At 44.6% G+C, this 18,191-nt stretch overlaps 1 protein-coding gene across 1 annotated transcript; it reads left to right on the top strand.

Moving 5' to 3' along the window:
• Positions 1-61: 61 nt before the first annotated feature.
• Positions 62-17,638, top strand: ankrd52a (ankyrin repeat domain 52a). The gene is made up of 28 exons (XM_030769871.1): positions 62-131; positions 622-705; positions 1,254-1,332; positions 1,485-1,555; positions 1,746-1,946; positions 2,290-2,377; positions 2,640-2,782; positions 3,224-3,436; positions 3,687-3,765; positions 3,869-3,983; positions 4,416-4,498; positions 5,701-5,818; positions 6,721-6,789; positions 6,884-7,024; positions 7,727-7,789; positions 7,993-8,104; positions 8,220-8,291; positions 8,444-8,645; positions 8,908-8,995; positions 9,143-9,260; positions 9,455-9,674; positions 9,907-9,994; positions 10,159-10,242; positions 10,696-10,841; positions 11,031-11,113; positions 11,522-11,604; positions 14,164-14,255; positions 17,299-17,638. The coding sequence occupies exons 1-28, from the start codon at positions 105-107 to the stop codon at positions 17,541-17,543; spliced, it is 3,207 nt and encodes a 1,068-aa protein (XP_030625731.1). The 5' UTR covers positions 62-104; the 3' UTR covers positions 17,544-17,638.
• The last annotated feature ends 553 nt before the right edge of the window (positions 17,639-18,191 follow it).

The following is an 18,191-nucleotide window of genomic DNA, read 5'->3' as shown; positions in this document are numbered from 1 at the left end:
AACCAGTGGTGTTGTTTGGCAATATCAAAACACATCATCACTGATCTGGAACCCCAAACCTGTTCATCCTGATGCGGGGATTTCGCCCGGACTGACTTTGGGAGATGGGAGTACTTAGCATTTCAGACCAGGTGAGAAGCATGCCACTTTGGCAGTAAAAGAAGGCTAATAGCTCTCCAGTGTTTACTATTTGCTCAGCGTTCGCTGCATCGCTGATTAGGGATGGTATGTATGGACGTTTTTACTGAGGAGATGTCAGTGTTTATTAAACAAACTTATAGCTAGCTAATAGCACATCTTGTAGCCAACATCTGCTCCGCAAACAAGCATACGCTGTCTGGATAGCCTGTTTTCCTTTAAAAAATTAAATTGCCTGTGGTAATGCGAGTCATGGTCGTAACACACTACACAATCACTTCAAGTGTAACACAACACCATCATTGAATGCCAATCGTTTTCACATACAGCGTCCCATAGTGACACAAGTGGATTTTTATTTTAAGGCTATATGTTAGTCCGTCAGCTAGCAACTGTTAAGTAACATCCGCATACAAACAGACAGGGATGTCGGTCTTATGCATGTACATTTTTGGATTTTAATAACCGTCTTATGTTTCCCAGGCCCCACTGGTCCAAGCAATATTTAGCCGAAATGCAGACGAAGTTCGGGTGCTTTTGCAGCGGAGAGAAGTAGTCACCGCGCTGGTATGTGTCTGTCCGAACAAACCATTCCGTCCACAAATCTTTCACCTCGACTGTAGAGATATAGTCCATTTCATTTCTTTCTTTCTGTTTTTACATTGCTGCCGTGAAGTGTGGTAAACAGTAGAAGAAATGATACACAGACACTTGTGGTTATGCAGCAGATTAATGCCTTTTCTCGGTTACCCCTTCTAAATCCGTAATTCCTTGTTATGCCATTATAGTCTTCATGCTGGGAATATGCTGTTTCTTCTCATGCAGAACTACTTCCTGGAATTAGATTTAAGCCATTGCTGCACCAGTCTGATGCAAAATGTTTCAAGACTTAAACATGAGTCAGGTTTCACCATATTCATTTGAGAGAACACTAGAATGTGAACCACAGCGGACATGGATCAGCCTCCATAAAAGTATATTAATAGTGAATTATGTATGTAATATGTTAAAGTAATGCCAGCTGGACTGGAGATGAATGTACATTGTGTTATAATGTAGACCGTATGATTTCACCTCATGAGACAGGGAAGTAAAAGTTGTTTTCTGTGTGTCAGGACCCAGAATGTCGTACTCCGTTACATGCTGCTGCCTGGCTGGGTGATGTTCATATCATGGACATGCTTATTGCTGCAGGTATAGTAGTAAAGTCCTGTCATCTAGTCTCTGACCACAGCATGTGTTTGTGCTTACTGAGCTGCAGGATGGCTTCTTTACATATGCACTCAGGTCTTTCTCTCTGTCACATGTGCATCTCTACCTGCTGTCTGCCTGCCCATCACCTGCAGGTGCAAATGTCAATGCCAAGGACAAAGCCTGGCTAACACCACTACACAGAGCCACTGCCTCCAGGAACGAGGTAAGACTGCGATTCCTCCCCGTGTGCTGCTCAGTGTGGGAACATGTGACTGAGCTCTCTTTGTGTAACTGTCAGTCCCTGGCCTCAACCCCAGCTAGTGGCTTCAACTGGAAACTGTATTGTTTAAGAGGAGTAAATGCTGGTCCAAGTCCTGTTATGGCTTCTCTCTGTCTCTCTCTCTCTTTCCCAGAGGGCCGTGCGGCTCCTGCTCCAGATGGGGGCGGATGTGATGGTGAGAGATAAGCTATGGCAGACAGCGTTGCATATTGCCGCGGCTAACCAGGCTACGCGCTGTGCAGAGGTCCTGTTGGCTCAGAACAGCAGTCTGAACACAGCCGACCGTACGGGCCGAACCGCCCTACACCACGCTGCTCAATGTGGACACCAGGAGGTAGAGCAGTACAAAGCACGTCTTTTTTTCTCATTTTGGGCTTAGAAACAGATTTAATTTAGTCCTTTACTGCTCGTTTTATTTTAGGGCTTATGTAGGGTCCTGATGAACTTTGTTCCTCTTGTCCTTATTGTGTGGCTTGTGTTGTATTTCGATCCTTACCATTTTGTCTCAGTAAGACAATAGTGAATTCAGTTGAACTTCTAAATGAGATGAGTCTTGTCATGTAAGGCAGTGAAGTTTAGAGAGTTGTGTAATTGATGTGTTTAAAGTGATTTTTTTTTTTTTTTTAAAGAAAGGGAGTTTTCGTGGTGTGTCTTACTGTTGCATTATTAATCTGCAGATGGTGAAATTGCTGCTGAACAGAGGAGCTACACTTAGTGCCAGTGATAAGAAGGAGAGACAGCCAATCCATTGGGCTGCCTATCTGGGTAAGCATCCAATGCACATCTCCCTGTACAGTTTAGTCATGGCTCGATCACATCTTCTAACTCCTCCATTCCCTTTGGCATTGTGATATTTGTCAAAATAAACACACCATCCATAATATAATGCATAAATATATGCAGTCCATGCCTACTGACTACACCATAGACCTGTTAGAAAAACAACAGAAAATGATTTTAAAGAAAAGATTCTGTGTAAGAGTGGGAGGTTTTTGGTGTCTGTGTTTTTATCTGTGAATACGTGTAGGACATGTGGAGGTAGTGAAACTGCTGGTGTCTCAGGGCGCAGACAGAAACTGTAAGGACAAGCGAGGTTATACCCCTCTGCACGTTGCTGCTGCCAGCGGCCACGTGGAGGTGGTGAAATGCCTGCTGAGGCACGGAGCTGAGGTGAGTCCTCGTTCTGAGATCTCTCACACAGGTCCACCACACAAGTCCCCTTTTCTCAACACTCTCACTCTCACTCAAACCACACAGAAAGAAAGAGTGTTAGAGAAAGTAAATGAAAACCACACAGAGAGAAAGAATATTAGAGAACGTAAATGTATGTAGAATCAGCATAGAATCAGAGACATGGATGGGTTGGTGAGGCTGCATCAGACACTGTATTTCAGAGAATACAGAGAATGGGCGTTTCTTCGTCTCTGGCTTAAAAGACATCTGTCATTTATTGTTAATGAAGGAGTATTAAATAATTAACCTGTGTTTTAAATTGTAGTCGACATTGTCTTCATATCTTAATGAATGTTCATCACTGGTGCATTAAGCTCTCAGTGGTCCTTCCTTAAATAGACACTGTTCTGACTCCTTCTTGGTTCACTCTGATTTCAGATTGACGAGCTGAATGCCTTTGGTAACACAGCGCTACATGTGGCCTGTTACATGGGGCAGGAAGCTGTGGCCAATGAGCTGGTGAATCATGGGGCCAATGTCAACCAGCCCAACTACAGAGGCTACACACCACTACACCTGTCTGCTGTCTCCACCAATGGAGCCCTCTGCTTGGAGCTTCTCGTCAACAACGGAGCTGATGTCAACATGCAGGTCAGAGTCAGAACACATATTAAAAATTTCTTGCTGACTCTGCGAATATGGCAATCATTTTGTTTCTTCAAGACAGTCTGAAGCAGTAGCATTTAATTAGTAATTAAGATTTATATGTTTTTAGGATCTTTCAAAACAGTGTATGTGTGCTCCAGTCATGACTGTGATGAGTGTGGTTTGGTTTGGAGTGTCCTTCTTCATGTGTTTTCTGCCCATTAAAATATTTTTGTTTTTAAACTACTCTCCTCAGAGTAAAGAAGGGAAGAGCCCCCTGCACATGGCGGCCATTCACGGACGCTTCACTCGCTCTCAGATCCTCATCCAGAATGGTAACATAATCCTTTCCTTTACATTTAGCTCTCTCTCTCTCTCTCTCTCTCTCTCGCTTTCTTTTTGTACACTCACTGACATGTCTCTGTCTGTCTCTCTCAGGTGCAGAGATTGATTGTGTGGACACATATGGAAATACCCCTCTTCATGTAGCTGGTACATTTGGTCATGAACTCCTCATTAGCACCTTAATGACAAATGGGGCTGACACTGCCAGGTGAGGACAACAGGCAGGATGTCCTAAAACAATTCTGACCAACAGCGAGACAGCAGCCTGTCCCCTCAGTCAGCTAACATAGAGCCATGACAGTGGGCTGTCCCACATGTTTACTGTGATGGGTATATGAAGGAGTGTAACTGTAATTATCTTTGCCTGTAATTGTAATTAGCTAGAGACTTGTAATTGGGACTGTAATTGGCTTGATCTGTTTTGGAGAAAGCATGGGGTATCCTGGCTCTCATGGACTGATGTGGTTGTGTAGTCTGAGTGGGAGATTTATGAGAGATCATTGAGCGATCAAACATCCTGAATTTGTGAGAAAATGGTAAAACATTTAAAAGAGAAGGGTCAGCTATTAAACTCCAACTCCAAACCCGATGAGGTCTGAGAAACTAACTGGCATGTTTTGACATTTTTGTCTTTGCTCAGGCAAGGAATCCATGGGATGTTCCCCCTGCACTTAGCTGTGCTCTACGGGTATTCAGACTGCTGCCGCAAGCTCCTGTCCTCAGGTAGGGCTTCAGCTGCAGTCAAACATACACACACTCTCATTTGGACATAACTAATGCCAGGAGATCACATGATACCAAGGATAAAAATATTTTAACACAACACCACTCTGTTAACCACTTTTGACTGTGTTACTGTTGTTGTGAAAGCTGATTGTGTTGCTGTTGTGTTCATTGACTGTGTTGATTTGTCACTGTTGTTGTGCATGTTGACTGTTGATTTGTCACTGTTGTTGTGTATTTTGACTGTGTTGAGTGTGTCGCTGTTGTGTTCATTGACTGTGTAGAGTGTGTCACTGTTGTTGTGTATGCTGACTGTGTTGATTTGTCACTGTTGTTGTGCATGGTGACTGTTGATTTGTCACTGTTGTTGTGTATGTTGACTGTGTTGATTTGTCACTGTTGTTGTGCATGCTGACTGTTGATTTGTCACTGTTGTTGTGTATGTTGACTGTGTTGATTTGTCATTGTTGTTGTGTATGTTGACTGTTGATTTGTCACTGTTGTTGTGTTCATTGACTGTGTTGATTTGTCACTGTTGTTGTGTTCATTGACTGTGTTAAGTGTGTCACTGTTGTTGTGTATGCTGACTGTGTTGATTTGTCACTGTTGTTGTGTATGTTGACTGTGTTGATTTGTCACTGTTGTTGTGCATGTTGACTGTGTTGATTTGTCACTGTTGTTGTGCATGTTGACTGTGTTGATTTGTCACTGTTGTGTTCATTGACTGTGTTGAGTGTGTCACTGTTGTTGTGTATGCTGACTGTGTTGATTTGTCACTGTTGTTGTGTATGTTGACTGTGTCGCTGTTGTGTTCATTGACTGTGTAGAGTGTGTCACTGTTGTTGTGTATGTTGAATGTGTCGCTGTTGTGTTCATTGACTGTGTTGAGTGTGTCACTGTTGTTGTGTATGCTGACTGTGTTGATTTGTCACTTGTTGTGTATGTTGACTGTGTTAAGCGTGTCACAGTTGTTGTCTTTGTTGACTGTGTTGAGTGTGTTGCTGTTGTTGTGTATGTTGACTGTGTCACTGTTGTGTATGCTGACTGTGTTGATTTGTCACTGTTGTTGTGTATGCTGACTGTGTTGAGTGTGTCACTGTTGTTGTGTATGTTGACTGTGTCGCTGTTGTGTGTGTTGACTGTGTTATGTACGTCACTGTTGTTGTATATGCTCACTGTTGACTGTGTGTGTTAATGCACAGGTCAGCTGTATAGCATAGTGTTGACTATGAGGAAAGAGCACGTTCTGTGGGCTGGCTTTGACATAAACACTCCAGACAAGTTTGGGAGGACATGTCTACATGCTGCTGCCTCTGGAGGGTAAGTGCTCTTCTCTGCATGTCATTTACTGCCAGTTGCTTCACATCCAAGGCAAAAAGGATGGAAATTACACACACACCCTTAAAGGTACACAGGTCCTGTTACTTAGCACCTGTTTGGTAAGACAGTACAATATGTAGGCCTGCATTTTCTGGCACGTTATAACTGGCCTTCTGAGATACTGAAGCAATGGAAGAAAAGAAGATGTGATCTTTGGTGCGTTCAAATTAGCAAACAAAGGCAAATGTTTGTGAACCATTTCAAACAGTTCTCCGTTTGCTTTTAGTTTTACTGCAAACGCTTGCGAACACACACAAACGGTCTGAGGAGGTAGTTCTTGGTGAACAGAGATGGATGCTGGACTAAGGGAGATGTGTGCCCAGATGGGAGTTATACAAGAAAATATACTTTGTGTTCGATTTTATTTAATCTTCTTACAATTATTCAAGTGGTTGACTCGTCTAACTGTCAGTTACATTGATACTTTTTCTGAAAGCGTCTTTTTTTTGTATGCAATCGTTATCAATCCTTAGCATCAGCTAAGTGTTTGTATTGCTCTCTGTGGTCGTTAGTTCAGGATAACTCGCATACATCACATACAGCTAAAGTCTTAGGTATTTAAATTTTGAAACACTACCTTGGTTGTTATTAGTAGCATAGAGGATTGATGTCGTCAAAGTATGCTGACCTAAAAACCGTTCAAATTTAAGAGTCCAAGGAAACCCATTCGCCTGGAACATATGTGTCAGTTTGCAAAACTTGAATGCACCTCTGATTATGGTTAAAACATTATAAATTCTAAGTCAGCTATATGCTAGGGACATTTCTTTGTTAACAGTCATCTTAGTGTTTCAAAGAGTGTGTTTTAAGTGATGGACTGTCCTATGTGTTTTTCTCTGTAGAAACATTGAGTGTCTTAACTTGCTCTTAAGCAGTGGAGCTGACATGGAGAAGAAGGACAAGTTTGGAAGGTAAAATGTTTCTTTTCACCCCCGATCTGAGGTTGTATGTGAACGTGTCCACCTGACTTGGGGTGTGTGTGTCTGTGTGTGTGTTTTTCCTCAGGACTCCGCTGCACTATGCAGGTGCCAATGGCTGGTACCAGTGTGTGATGACTCTGGTTGCGGCAGGGGCAGAGGTCAATGTGCCAGACTACACTGGCTGTACACCCCTCCACTACTCTGCAGCATCCACTGTTTTCTGCAGGTGAACACACACACCAGGGTGAACACATACACCCCAGGGTGGTGTTCAATTTTGAATTCGCAGACTGACTCCCATTCAGTGTACAAGTATTAATGTAGATTGAATTGGCCACACTTCCTACAAGGTGTACTATTCCAGTTCAAACTCACTTCAAATTCAAGACTTAGAGTTATTTAGGCATTTTCAGCTCGGTTGTGAGTTAAGCACATCCTACACATACACACATCGCCAACACTACCACTACCACCACACACACACACACACACACATCGCCAACACTACCACTACCACCACACACACACACACACACACATCCCCAACACTACCACTACCACCACAACCACACACACACACACACATCCCCAACACTACCACTGCCACCACACACACACACACACATCCCCAACACCACCACAACCACACACACACACATCCCCAACAGTACCACTACCACCACACACACACACATCCCCAACAGTACCACTACCACACACACATCCCCAACACTACCACTACCACACACACATCCCCAACACTAACATTACCTCTACAACCGCGCACGCACACACACACACACACACATTCCTAGCTTGTCAGTGCTGCACATGAAGATCCCATCACAGGCTTTCGAATCAGAACTTGTTTGAATTTTTCTCTCTTACTCTGAAGAATTATGTTTGAAATCAAATCTCTTCTTTCCAGACTGGATAGATCAGCTGTCAGCTCTGGCCAGAATCAGGGAGAAGGGCCCAGTGACTCTTTCAGGTAAATTCTCACCTAATGAATCATCTTTAACCAATATATAAATTAATCTAGACCGTTGTGTTGGCTACGTATATGTTTTCATGCATATGTTTATGTTTCAGTAAGGGAAATGACCCTTGTTTTCAGACACAGAAAAATCCTTTTAGTTTATTGCTTTAGTTCCAGCCCATGCTGGTTTGTTTGCTGCTTGTTGTTTACTGTAGGTGTGTGGAATACCTGTTGGAGAGTGGTGCTGACCCGTCTGTGTCTAACTCTAATGGGTACAGTGCCCTTCACTACGCAGCTGCCCATGGCAACAGGCAGATCCTGCAGCTGGTGAGTCCACAGACACCGCGCCTCCCAGACGAGCACTGTACTGTAGGTGTCCACCTTGTGTAAGATGTAGTGAATGTGCTCTCACTCTCTCTCTCTCTCTCTCTCTGTCCTCTAGCTCTTGCAGATGTGTTTGAACAAAGGGAGAGACCTGGAGAGCCACAGTTCCGTCAGTCCACTGCACTTAGCAGTAAGTCACTCACCATCTCCACTTCAAGATATTAGACCCCTTGGGCTCCACTGTTCTTATGTTCTTAAATTTGTGCTAACTTCTGGATGCTGTTTTGACCCAGGCATGGAAATATTGAACTTTGACACTCTGTCTCCCTCTCTTTCTTCCAGGCGGAGGCAGGTCATTGGGAGTGTGTGTGTGTACTGGCTGAGTCAGGGCTGAATGTAAATGTGTGTGACAGCGCGGGTCGTTCGGTTCTGTATGTGGCATGCCAGAGGGGTCGTTCCCGCTGTGTGGAACTGCTGCTCCATCACAGAGCGTCCTGCCTGCTCACCCAACCACACTACAGCTGGAGCCCTCTCCACGTCGCCGGTATACATACTCTTTATAGCAGCTTAGAGTCTGCATGTGTGTGCACTCACATACATGAACATGAGTGAGTGAGAAGTTGTTTGTGTATGAATGACCTTACACACGGTCGATCACGTATGATTTTTGGAACATTTCTCTCGTGCGGGTATCCAGAAGCTGTTCTGTGCAGTTTAGATTTTTGAGTGCGTGTGATTAGTGCATGCAGTTTATCTGAATGACTAATGCTGACGTGAGCACACTGTTTGTGTGGCTTTGCTTTCAGCTGCCAGTGGCCATGCAGACTGTGTGCGGATTCTGCTACTGAGTGTGGAGAAGGCTGACTTCCTTAACATGACAGACACACAGGGACAGTATGTCACTCCCCTTTTCCTCTCTCTCCTTTGTTTTCTCCTACAGATTTTAATTCTCTCTCTCTCCCTCTTGTGTTGCTGTTCATTTTGTACTCTCACTGACGTGTTGTGGACACCTCCCCCCTCCTCTCACTCTCCTCTCTCCAGAACTCCTCTGATGCTGGCGGTGCTGGGAGGACACTCCGAGTGTGTAAAGTTGCTCCTGGAGAGAGGGGCCTTGCCTAACATCACAGACAGGAAAGGAAGAACCGCTTTACATAGGGGGGTGTGTGTCAACCTGATGCTCCTACTCTCTGTATGTCTTCATTATCTGCTTTACACACAAACACACACAAACACACATTCTTACATTCATACACACTCATTTACACACTCTCTCTCTCGCACATACAAACACACACAGAAACACACCTGGAGCAGATGTGGTTATTGTGAATACTTAGTCTCCTCCCGTTTCAGGCTGTGATGGGTCGGGAGGACTGTGTGGCCTTCCTGCTCGCCCATAATGCATCGGCGCTGATTAGGGACATCCATGGGCACACCGCTCTTCACCTGGCAGCCTCCTGTGGTCACACGGCCATCCTCTCCAATCTGCTGTGCGGCACTAACAAGCAGGACCAGCAGGACCCTCTGACAGACCTCTGGGGGTACACCCCCACACACTGGGCTGCCTATCATGGTAACTAGATTAAAGCTCAGCACCTGTTTGGCATGGTTCTTCCTAAAGCTACAGCCACTAGTCCTTTCTCATCCTTAAAGAGTTATTTCATCAGTGAATGATAACATATCCTTAAATATAACAAATATTGCCAATGACAGGTAATGTTTGATACATGAAATATGTTTCTAGAATATTTCTGGCTTGTTGGTTAAGAGTTAGGTAAGTTTGTTGTGTGGCTCTCTCTGTGCAGGTCATGAGGAGTGTTTGGAAGTTGCTCTTGAGTTGAGACCAGGCAGTATCCAAGAGGGAAATCTCTTCAGCCCACTGCACTGTGCTCTGTAAGTGTGCTCTCTGCTCCCTTGCATTAGCTTCTCACGCTCTCTGTCCAGGCCAGCCTGCATGTGTTACACAGGCTATTCTGAGTCTAAATGATTTACCTCAGCTCTGGTTTATAGCTGTTAATTTGGACAGTTTCATGACTGTTTGTTTTCCCATATTTCAGAATCAATGGGCATAGTGGTTGTGCGGAATTGCTACTGGCCACAGCCAGCACACCCATAGTGAATGTCAGTGACGCCAAAGGAAGGTGAGCACTTTGTAAAATAAAATTGAAAGTGTCTGAAAATGTATAAAGTAACAGACAAGGGGGGCGTTCCTAGTACGTGGTTTAGTGACGAACCCAGATAAGTTAACTCAGAGTAAGTAGTAAACCACCCAATAGAAGAGCCCTGTGGCTTTGTTTTGCTAGGAGAATGAAGCCACAGGGCTCTTCTATCAGGAGGTTTACTACTTACCCTGAGTTAACTTATTCAAGTTAGTCACTAAACCATGTACTTGGAACACCCCCTGGTGTCAGGCTTCTGTAGTCTGTGCTGGGACATCAGTTTGTTTGTGTAGCCTCTTCAGTTCCATCTGTGAAGGCCTTAAATGCAGCTGACAGCTCTGATCGTATGGGGCAGGGACAGAGTTTTACCTTTCGTCCACTGTCATAAATCATTTTGCTCAGCGTTTAATGGGTCTGTCTTGGTGATACCTGCAGAACCCCGCTCCATGCAGCTGCCTTTGCTGAGAATGTGACTGGGCTGCAGCTGGTTCTGTGTCACGGAGCGGACATCAACGCTGTCGACTGCTCAGGGTGCTCCGCGCTCATGGTTGCAGCCAACAATGGCCGAAGTGCTGCCGTCGGTAAGGAACACCCATCTTTTTTGGATTCTGTTATGAAATTGAGGCTAAAGCAGTCAGTCTTACAGCAAAATGCCAAGGAAGGCCGAGTTCAGTAAATATGATGATGGAGTTTGTTTGAGATAATAAGCAAAGTCTCAGCCTTAAAGTAAAAAGAAAAAAAAAAAGTGTGTTGTGCTTTGTGATCCCCAGCCGTGCTGCTGCACAGAGCGAAAGCTGACCTGTCTCTACTGGACCAAAACAAGAATACTGCCCTACACCTGGCCTGCAGCAAGGTAATCTGCCTAATCCAACCAGTCTCACCACACAGCCTGCCCAGTCCAACCAGTCTCACCACACAGCCTGCCCAGTCCAACCAGTCTCACCACACAGCCTGCCCAGTCCAACCAGTCTCACCACACAGTCTGCCCGGTCCAACCAGTCTCACCACACAGCCTGCCCAGTCCAACCAGTCTCACCACACAACCTGCCCAGTCCAACCAGTCTCACCACACAACCTGCCCAGTCCAACCAGAATCATTTAGTAGCTAATGCTGAGACCTGTTCAAAAACAGTCCAGCCCCGTCAGGGCCTTTCTTGGCTGTCTGTGTGTGAGAGCCTTTCTCTCCTGTCTGTCTGTGAGGGTCTTTCTGACCTGTCTGTCTGTGAGGGTCTTTCTGACCTGTCTGTCTCTCTCTGTCCAGGCTCATGAGATGTGCGCCATGCTGATCCTGAGAGAGATTCACAACCCTGTCCTCATCAACGCAACAAACAGTATGCTTCAAATGTAAGTGCTACACATTTTCTGTGTGTGTCTCTCTCTCACTCTCTACTGCTCTCTCTCTCCACACACTTACAGAGATGATATACCGTCTTCTGAAGGTAAATCATAAAAACTCTATTTGAACTTTTCTTTTCCCACACAACTAAACCGTATAGTCCCCACACTCTTCTCACACCTCCAACTCCTCACTCTCCCACATGTCCTGCTCCTAGCCAATTAGGTCACAGAAACAGGTGACCAGGTGCCTCACTCAGCTAATTATGAACCGTTAAAACTATTCAAATTGTGCACCATAGAGTATCTGTTTACATTATAAAAGCTCTCATAACATTACATTAAAAAGAATAATGAAACAAATCAGAGGCAAATAAACATTCAGAAGTTGCACCGTGTGTGTATATATACACATCAGTGGTGGCTGGTGAGCTGGAAACAGAGGAGGAACAAACCTCCCCTTTAAATCTATCATTGATTTCAACCTGTTCCCGTTAATCTACGTTGATTAGCAATTAAACTAACGATTCACTGGATAATTAACACCAATCGTGTCAATAGAGTAAATGATTCAGTGTCATTTTGTGATAGTGTTACTGTTTCTTGCAAACTAGTTGAGGTCCAAGTGCTGAACTTTATTGTGCATTGCACTCAACGCTGATGCATTATACAGATAGAAGATCCTGTTTTTCTAACCTAAAAGTTTATTCTCAGAAACTGAGATCGATTTCAGTAACTTTACTTTCGTTTTTTAAATCTGAATTTTTTAACACAACAAAGCTACAATGTAAAATACATTTGAGGGATTAGTTTTCCGATACGTACTCACATAACTGCCACCCTTGTTAAACAGTTTCATGCCGTAGCTTTCGCTGTAGCACACAAGCTTCTGACAATCCACGGTGTTTCACAAGCATTTAAACGGTAGAATCTTGCAAATCAGGCGAGCGCATTTGACATTAATATTCCCTGACGTCAAGCAGAGAGCGAAAAATATAAGTAGCCACAAATTACAAGAACGTGTGGGTATAACAAATGCAACACAGTTCAGTAAAGAGAAATAATTGGTAATCATTTGCTCCCGGGTTTCCCAAAGTGTGGTAAGACTTTGGGAAAAGACAAAAAACGGTAATGGCGGAAATTACAAATAATATTTTTAAAAAATCTAAAATAAGATAATAGGATAAAAATAAAATATTAATTTCCTCTTTTTCTTAAAACTACATGTCTGTTTCTGTAGGGCCCAAGTTTCCTCGCCACCCTCACACATTCTCTTTGTGTGCTCATGCCATACATGACTTCGTTGCAATTTGTTGAAACATTGTTGCAGTGCCAAATGTCAATTAAGCGCATTTTGTTGCGTTTCCTCTTGATCGAATTTGTTAGCCTTCGAGTGTCGGATTATAAATAACGATAAATTATTTATGGATTATTAAACTTCGATGCAACTAGTTAATGTCGCGGTGCGTCTGTCGCTGTCTGTCCCCTCTCCCCGCCCTCAAAAATTCTTTGTTCTGCGGCTTGTGCCGTGCATTAATTTTTTGCTATATTTTAAAACATTGCTGATCGGTTTCATATGAATGTTGAGCACGATGCAACTCGATGCAAATATTTTAATGTTGCTGTAAATATTCACATGTATTTACCTCTTTTGATGATAGTACTGTGTCTCAGAGCCTGCGCGTGTTCCTCACCCTCACTCACTCTTTTAAATGCTCCGACTGGTGCTTTAGTTTGCTGAAATCTGTAAATGCTTTTGAATGTTGATCTATTTACATTATATTGTTGATCTCCTAAACACTGTTATGGCCGTTCCAATTATTTCCTCCGCCAAGGAGGTTATGTTTTCGGTGCGGTACTTGGTTTGTCTGTTTGTCAACAGGATTACGGCAAAATTACCGGGCCGATTTTCATGGAACTTGGTGGAAGGGTATAGCTTCGGCCAAGGAAGAACCTATTAAATTTTGAAGCGGATCCGGGTTATTATTTTCCAGTTTCGTTAACATTGCGAGATGAACTAAATGTCACGCATGCGCGAACCCGTCGTAATTATAGTGAATACTGCGCCGCGACTAAACATAATATCAGTCGCCTCAAACACCACTGTAGAAACAAATGCAGCAGGTTTGTCAGAAATGAGCGATGTCTAAATTATCCTCACTGTTTCCAAGTCGATATGACCAAGACAAGCCTATTTAAAGGTTATTTTGGGCTACCATAACTGCTAAGCGCATAATTGCTAAGCGTTTCGTGCAATAAATTAGCGTACATTCAGCTAGGTCAGGATGTGGAAGGGGGTGCGTGACCTAAAACGTTTGGGAACCGCTGATTTACTCTGTTTATGCGACTCGTGTCAATTATTAGGTTAATTGTTAATCAAGGCGGATTAACGGGAACAGATCGAAACTAGATTTAAAGGGGAGGTTTGTTCCTCCTGTTTCCAGCTCACCAGCTGCCACAGGTATTTATATAAATGAGAGGTCAAGAACAGCAGGATCAGTGTGATTATTTTTGTTATAAACATCCCCCCTTTCCTGTTGTTTTTGTATAATTTTTTAACCCCTCCAGGCCCCTCCACATCGCAGCTCGTAATGGTTTGGCCACTGTGGTCCAGGCATTGCTGAGTCGGGGGGCTACTGTACTGGGTGTAGATGAAGAAGGTAAGACATTCACCTTTCATTCTTCTGCTGAAGGGCACATTGCCCATACTGGACTGTTTTTGCCTGGAACGAATGGTGTGGGTGTAGAGTCAGTTTCAAGAGTTTATTCACTTTCAAGAGTTTGTCATATGTATGTTAACACAGGGTCAACGGTACAATGAAATGTATGAGATGAGAGAAACAAGTCAACTCAGCAATAAGAGCACACTAGTCGTAAGAATAAGAGTACAATAGGGATTTAAATAAATAGAGTGTAAGACAATAAGGAGTAAGAATAAGAGTAAAATAAGGGATTTAAATAAATAAAGAGTAATACAATAAGGAGTTAACTAAGAAAAATAATAGAAAAGAGAGGTATGAGCAATAGAACAATTAAAATTGTGCGCAATAAATATAACAAAATATGAAGTATAACACTATATATATGTGAAGGAGGCTTAAAATGAATATTAAAGTGGCGAGTATGAACAACGGTATTGCACATAGGGGGATGTACAGCTTTGTCTACCAGTGTAGTGCCAGTGCAGTATTACGTAAACATTGTGAATCAGTGGAGTGATCAATGTGCAGCAGTGTAATGAAACTGCAGTAAGCAGTGAACAGTGCAGTAGGGAGTAACCTGTGCAGGTAATCAGTGGCAGTGCAAGTTAAGTAAGTTGAGTAAACAGTGCACTTAAGCTGTGGACAGTGCAACAAGCAGGTAGTCCAGTCTGCAATGGGGGATGTTCAGATGTGTGAGTTGAGAAGCCTGATGGCCTGGTGGTAAAAACTGTCCTTAAGTCTGGTGGTACATGCAGCCATGCTCCTGTATTGTCTGCCAGACGGTAACAAGGAGAACAGTCTGCGTGCTGGGTGGCTGCAGTCCTTAATGATGCTGTGAGCCTTCCGCAGACACCGCTGGTGGAAGATGTCCTGAATGGCACAGAGTCTGTTGCCTGTGATGTGATGTGCTGTGCCACGTCCACCACTCTCTGTAGTGATTTGCGGCTGTGGGCAGAACAGTTCCCATACCAGACTGTGATGCAGCCCATCAGCAAGCTCTCGATGGTGCACCTGTTGGTGAGGATGCTGGCGTTCATGCCAAACTTCCTCAGTCTTCTCAAGAAATAGAGCCGCTAGCGAGCCTTCTTGACCATGGTGTCTGTGTGTAGTGACCAGGAGAGGTCCTCAGTGATGCCTACAATGAGAAACTTAACTTTGCTGGCCCTCTCAACCTCAGCATCACCAATGTGGATGGGGAGGTGCCCACCCCCCTGCTGTCTCCTGAAGTCTACTGACATTGGGGCCTGCCCGTCAGGAAGTCTAATATCCAGCTGCAGATGGAGGGCGCTAGACCGAGGTCATCGAGCTTTGAGATGAGTTTTGAGGGAATGATGGTGTTGAATGCAGAGTTGTAGTCAATGAAGAGCATTCTCACATATGTATTCCCCTTGTCCAGGTGGGTGAGCACGGTGTGTATCGCCAAGGCGATGGCGTCATCTGTGGCCCTGTTTGGTCTGTATGCAAACTGAAGAGGGTCCAAGGTGACAGAAAGGGAGGAGCAGATGTGGGTTTTAACTAGTCCCTCAAAGAACTTCATAATGACTGATGTCAGTGCAACAGGGCAGTAGTAATTTAGACAGGAGGCTATCGGTTTCTTGGGGACAGGAACGAAGGTGGATGCCTTCAGGGAGGTGGGGACCACGGACTGACTCAGGGAGAGGTTGAAGATGTTGGTGAACACCTTCGTCAGTTGGTCAACGCATGCTCTAAGAGCCCGGCCAGGGATGCCATCTGGCCCCGGAGCTTTGCGGGGGTTGGCCCTTTTGAAGGACCGTCTCACATCAGCTGTTTCTAGGGTCAGTGTGGCAGCCTTCCCATACACGTGGGCGCTGTGTTGTCCACAACGAACCGTGCATAAAAGGTGTTGAGCTCGTCTGGGAGCGATGCTTTGCCCTGGGCAATGTCCTTGTTTTTCCCCTTATAGTCTGTGATGCAGCGCAGTCCACTCCGCATGCTCCTGGGGTCAGAGCTGTAGTAGCTGGACTCTACTTTGTCCCTGTGCTTCTTCTTGGCATCCCTGATGGATTTCCAGAGGTCATATCTGGCTGCTTTGTAGGCGTCAGGGTCCCCTGAGTTGAAGGCGGTGGTCCACGATTTGAGGTTAGCACGAATCTCCCGGTTGACCCAGGGCTTCTGGTTCGGGTAGGTCCGAACGGTGGTTTTTGGGACAGCATTGCTGATACACTTGCTTATATAGCATATGACAGAGTCTGTGTATTCATTGATGTTGCCATCTGCTGCATCTTCAAACATCTGCCAGTCAGTAGTCTCAAAGCAGTCCTGAAGGACTCCCCTCAGCCTCTCTGTCCCAGCAGCAGGATGGATGGAGCAGTGGTCTGTCTTTCCAGAAGCAGGGCAGGGGAGGGGTTTGTAGCAGACTTTGAATGGGGTGTAGCAGTGATCCAGGGTCTGTTCTCCCCTGGTGGTAAAAGTGATGTGTTGATAGTATTTTGGGAGAACTTTCTTCATATTGGCTCAGTTGAAGTCTCTCAAAACAATGAGCGCAGCTTCTGGGTATGAGTTTTCCAGTCCATTTACGATACTATACAGCTCGTCCAGTGCTGAAGGTTTATCAGCCTGTGGGGGGTGTAAACAGCTGTGAGGAGGACTGAGCTGAACTCTCTGGGGAGGTAGAAGGATCTAACTTTGATGGTTAGCAACTCCAGTACCGGGGAGCAGTGCATTGTTAAAACACAGACATCCTTGGCCCACGAAGAGTTAACCATAAAGCACACACCCCCTCCTTTCATCCTGCCTGAGTCTTTCGTTCGGTCTTGCCGGTAGACGGAGAAACTCACCGGGGTGACGGCACAGTCAGTAAAAAGTAAATCCACACAACTTTGCTGAGTTGACTCGGAGCTCTCGTCAGTGCAGCCATCTTAGCGACAGTGCAACAGCGACAGTCTTAGCAGAAGAAGTCTTAAAACAGAATGAAGGTGAACCAGTCTAGACTTGGACAGTGGGATGATTTGGCTTTGTCCCTTCATTGCGTTTTTTGTAGGCCACACACCTGCACTGGCCTGCGCCTCCAACAAGGCCGTGGCTGACTGTCTGGCCCTCATTCTCTCCACCATGAAGCCTTCCTCCTCCTCCTCCTCCTTTTCCTCCTCTCCAAGCCTGAACCTGCTCAAGCACTGTGGCATCACCGCTGCTCGCCCTCCGATGCCCGGCGGACGCCTCCGCAATGGTTACAGCAAAGATCACCATGGCACCACTGTTGGCCTGGACGGCTGCCTGACCGAGTGAGCCGTTGGGATTCCACTCAGAAGCACCATACACACACACACACACACACACACACATATCCGTGTGTGCGTGCGTTCAGTTCAGTCAATACTTGAGGTCCAGTAATATGCAATGGAAGCCACACTCTCCAGTCTTACAATCGCAGCTTTTCTGTAGAGGTCGGTAATGTGTCATTTTTCTATAGAGGTCAGTAATGTGTCATTTATCATGGTCAGTTATTCAGTGACTGGTTTGAGTGTCAGTGTGTGACACGAATGAATGAGAATATTGATGCCTTCAGTCAATCGCTTTTTTCAACTGTAGATTATTTTATTTGATTTATTTTTGTTTTTGACTTAAAATGTCATATTCTGTGTCTGCTGATAGGTATTTAATAGATAAAACATGTTTATTGTTTCCTGCCCATCTGTTCATATGATCATTAGAAACTGAAGAGCTCCAGGAGTAAATGGCCACATTAGAAAACCTATGGAGACTGGCTGCTAACACAACAGCTTCTTAGGTGACCTGTTACAATAATTTTGGCTATAATTGGGAACAAGCATTGGAAACTATACTGATGGATCTCTGAATCAGACTGTTAATCATTACTTCAGTCAGTGAAAAATCAGAAACTATTAGACCCTATGATTGGTAAGGAGATAAAGT

The sequence above is a fragment of the Chanos chanos genome, chromosome 3 (assembly GCF_902362185.1).
Source record: "Chanos chanos chromosome 3, fChaCha1.1, whole genome shotgun sequence".
NCBI lineage: Eukaryota > Metazoa > Chordata > Actinopteri > Gonorynchiformes > Chanidae > Chanos > Chanos chanos.
The sequence above is the reverse complement of the archived record's forward strand: the minus strand, read 5'-3'. Positions and strand labels throughout refer to the sequence as shown.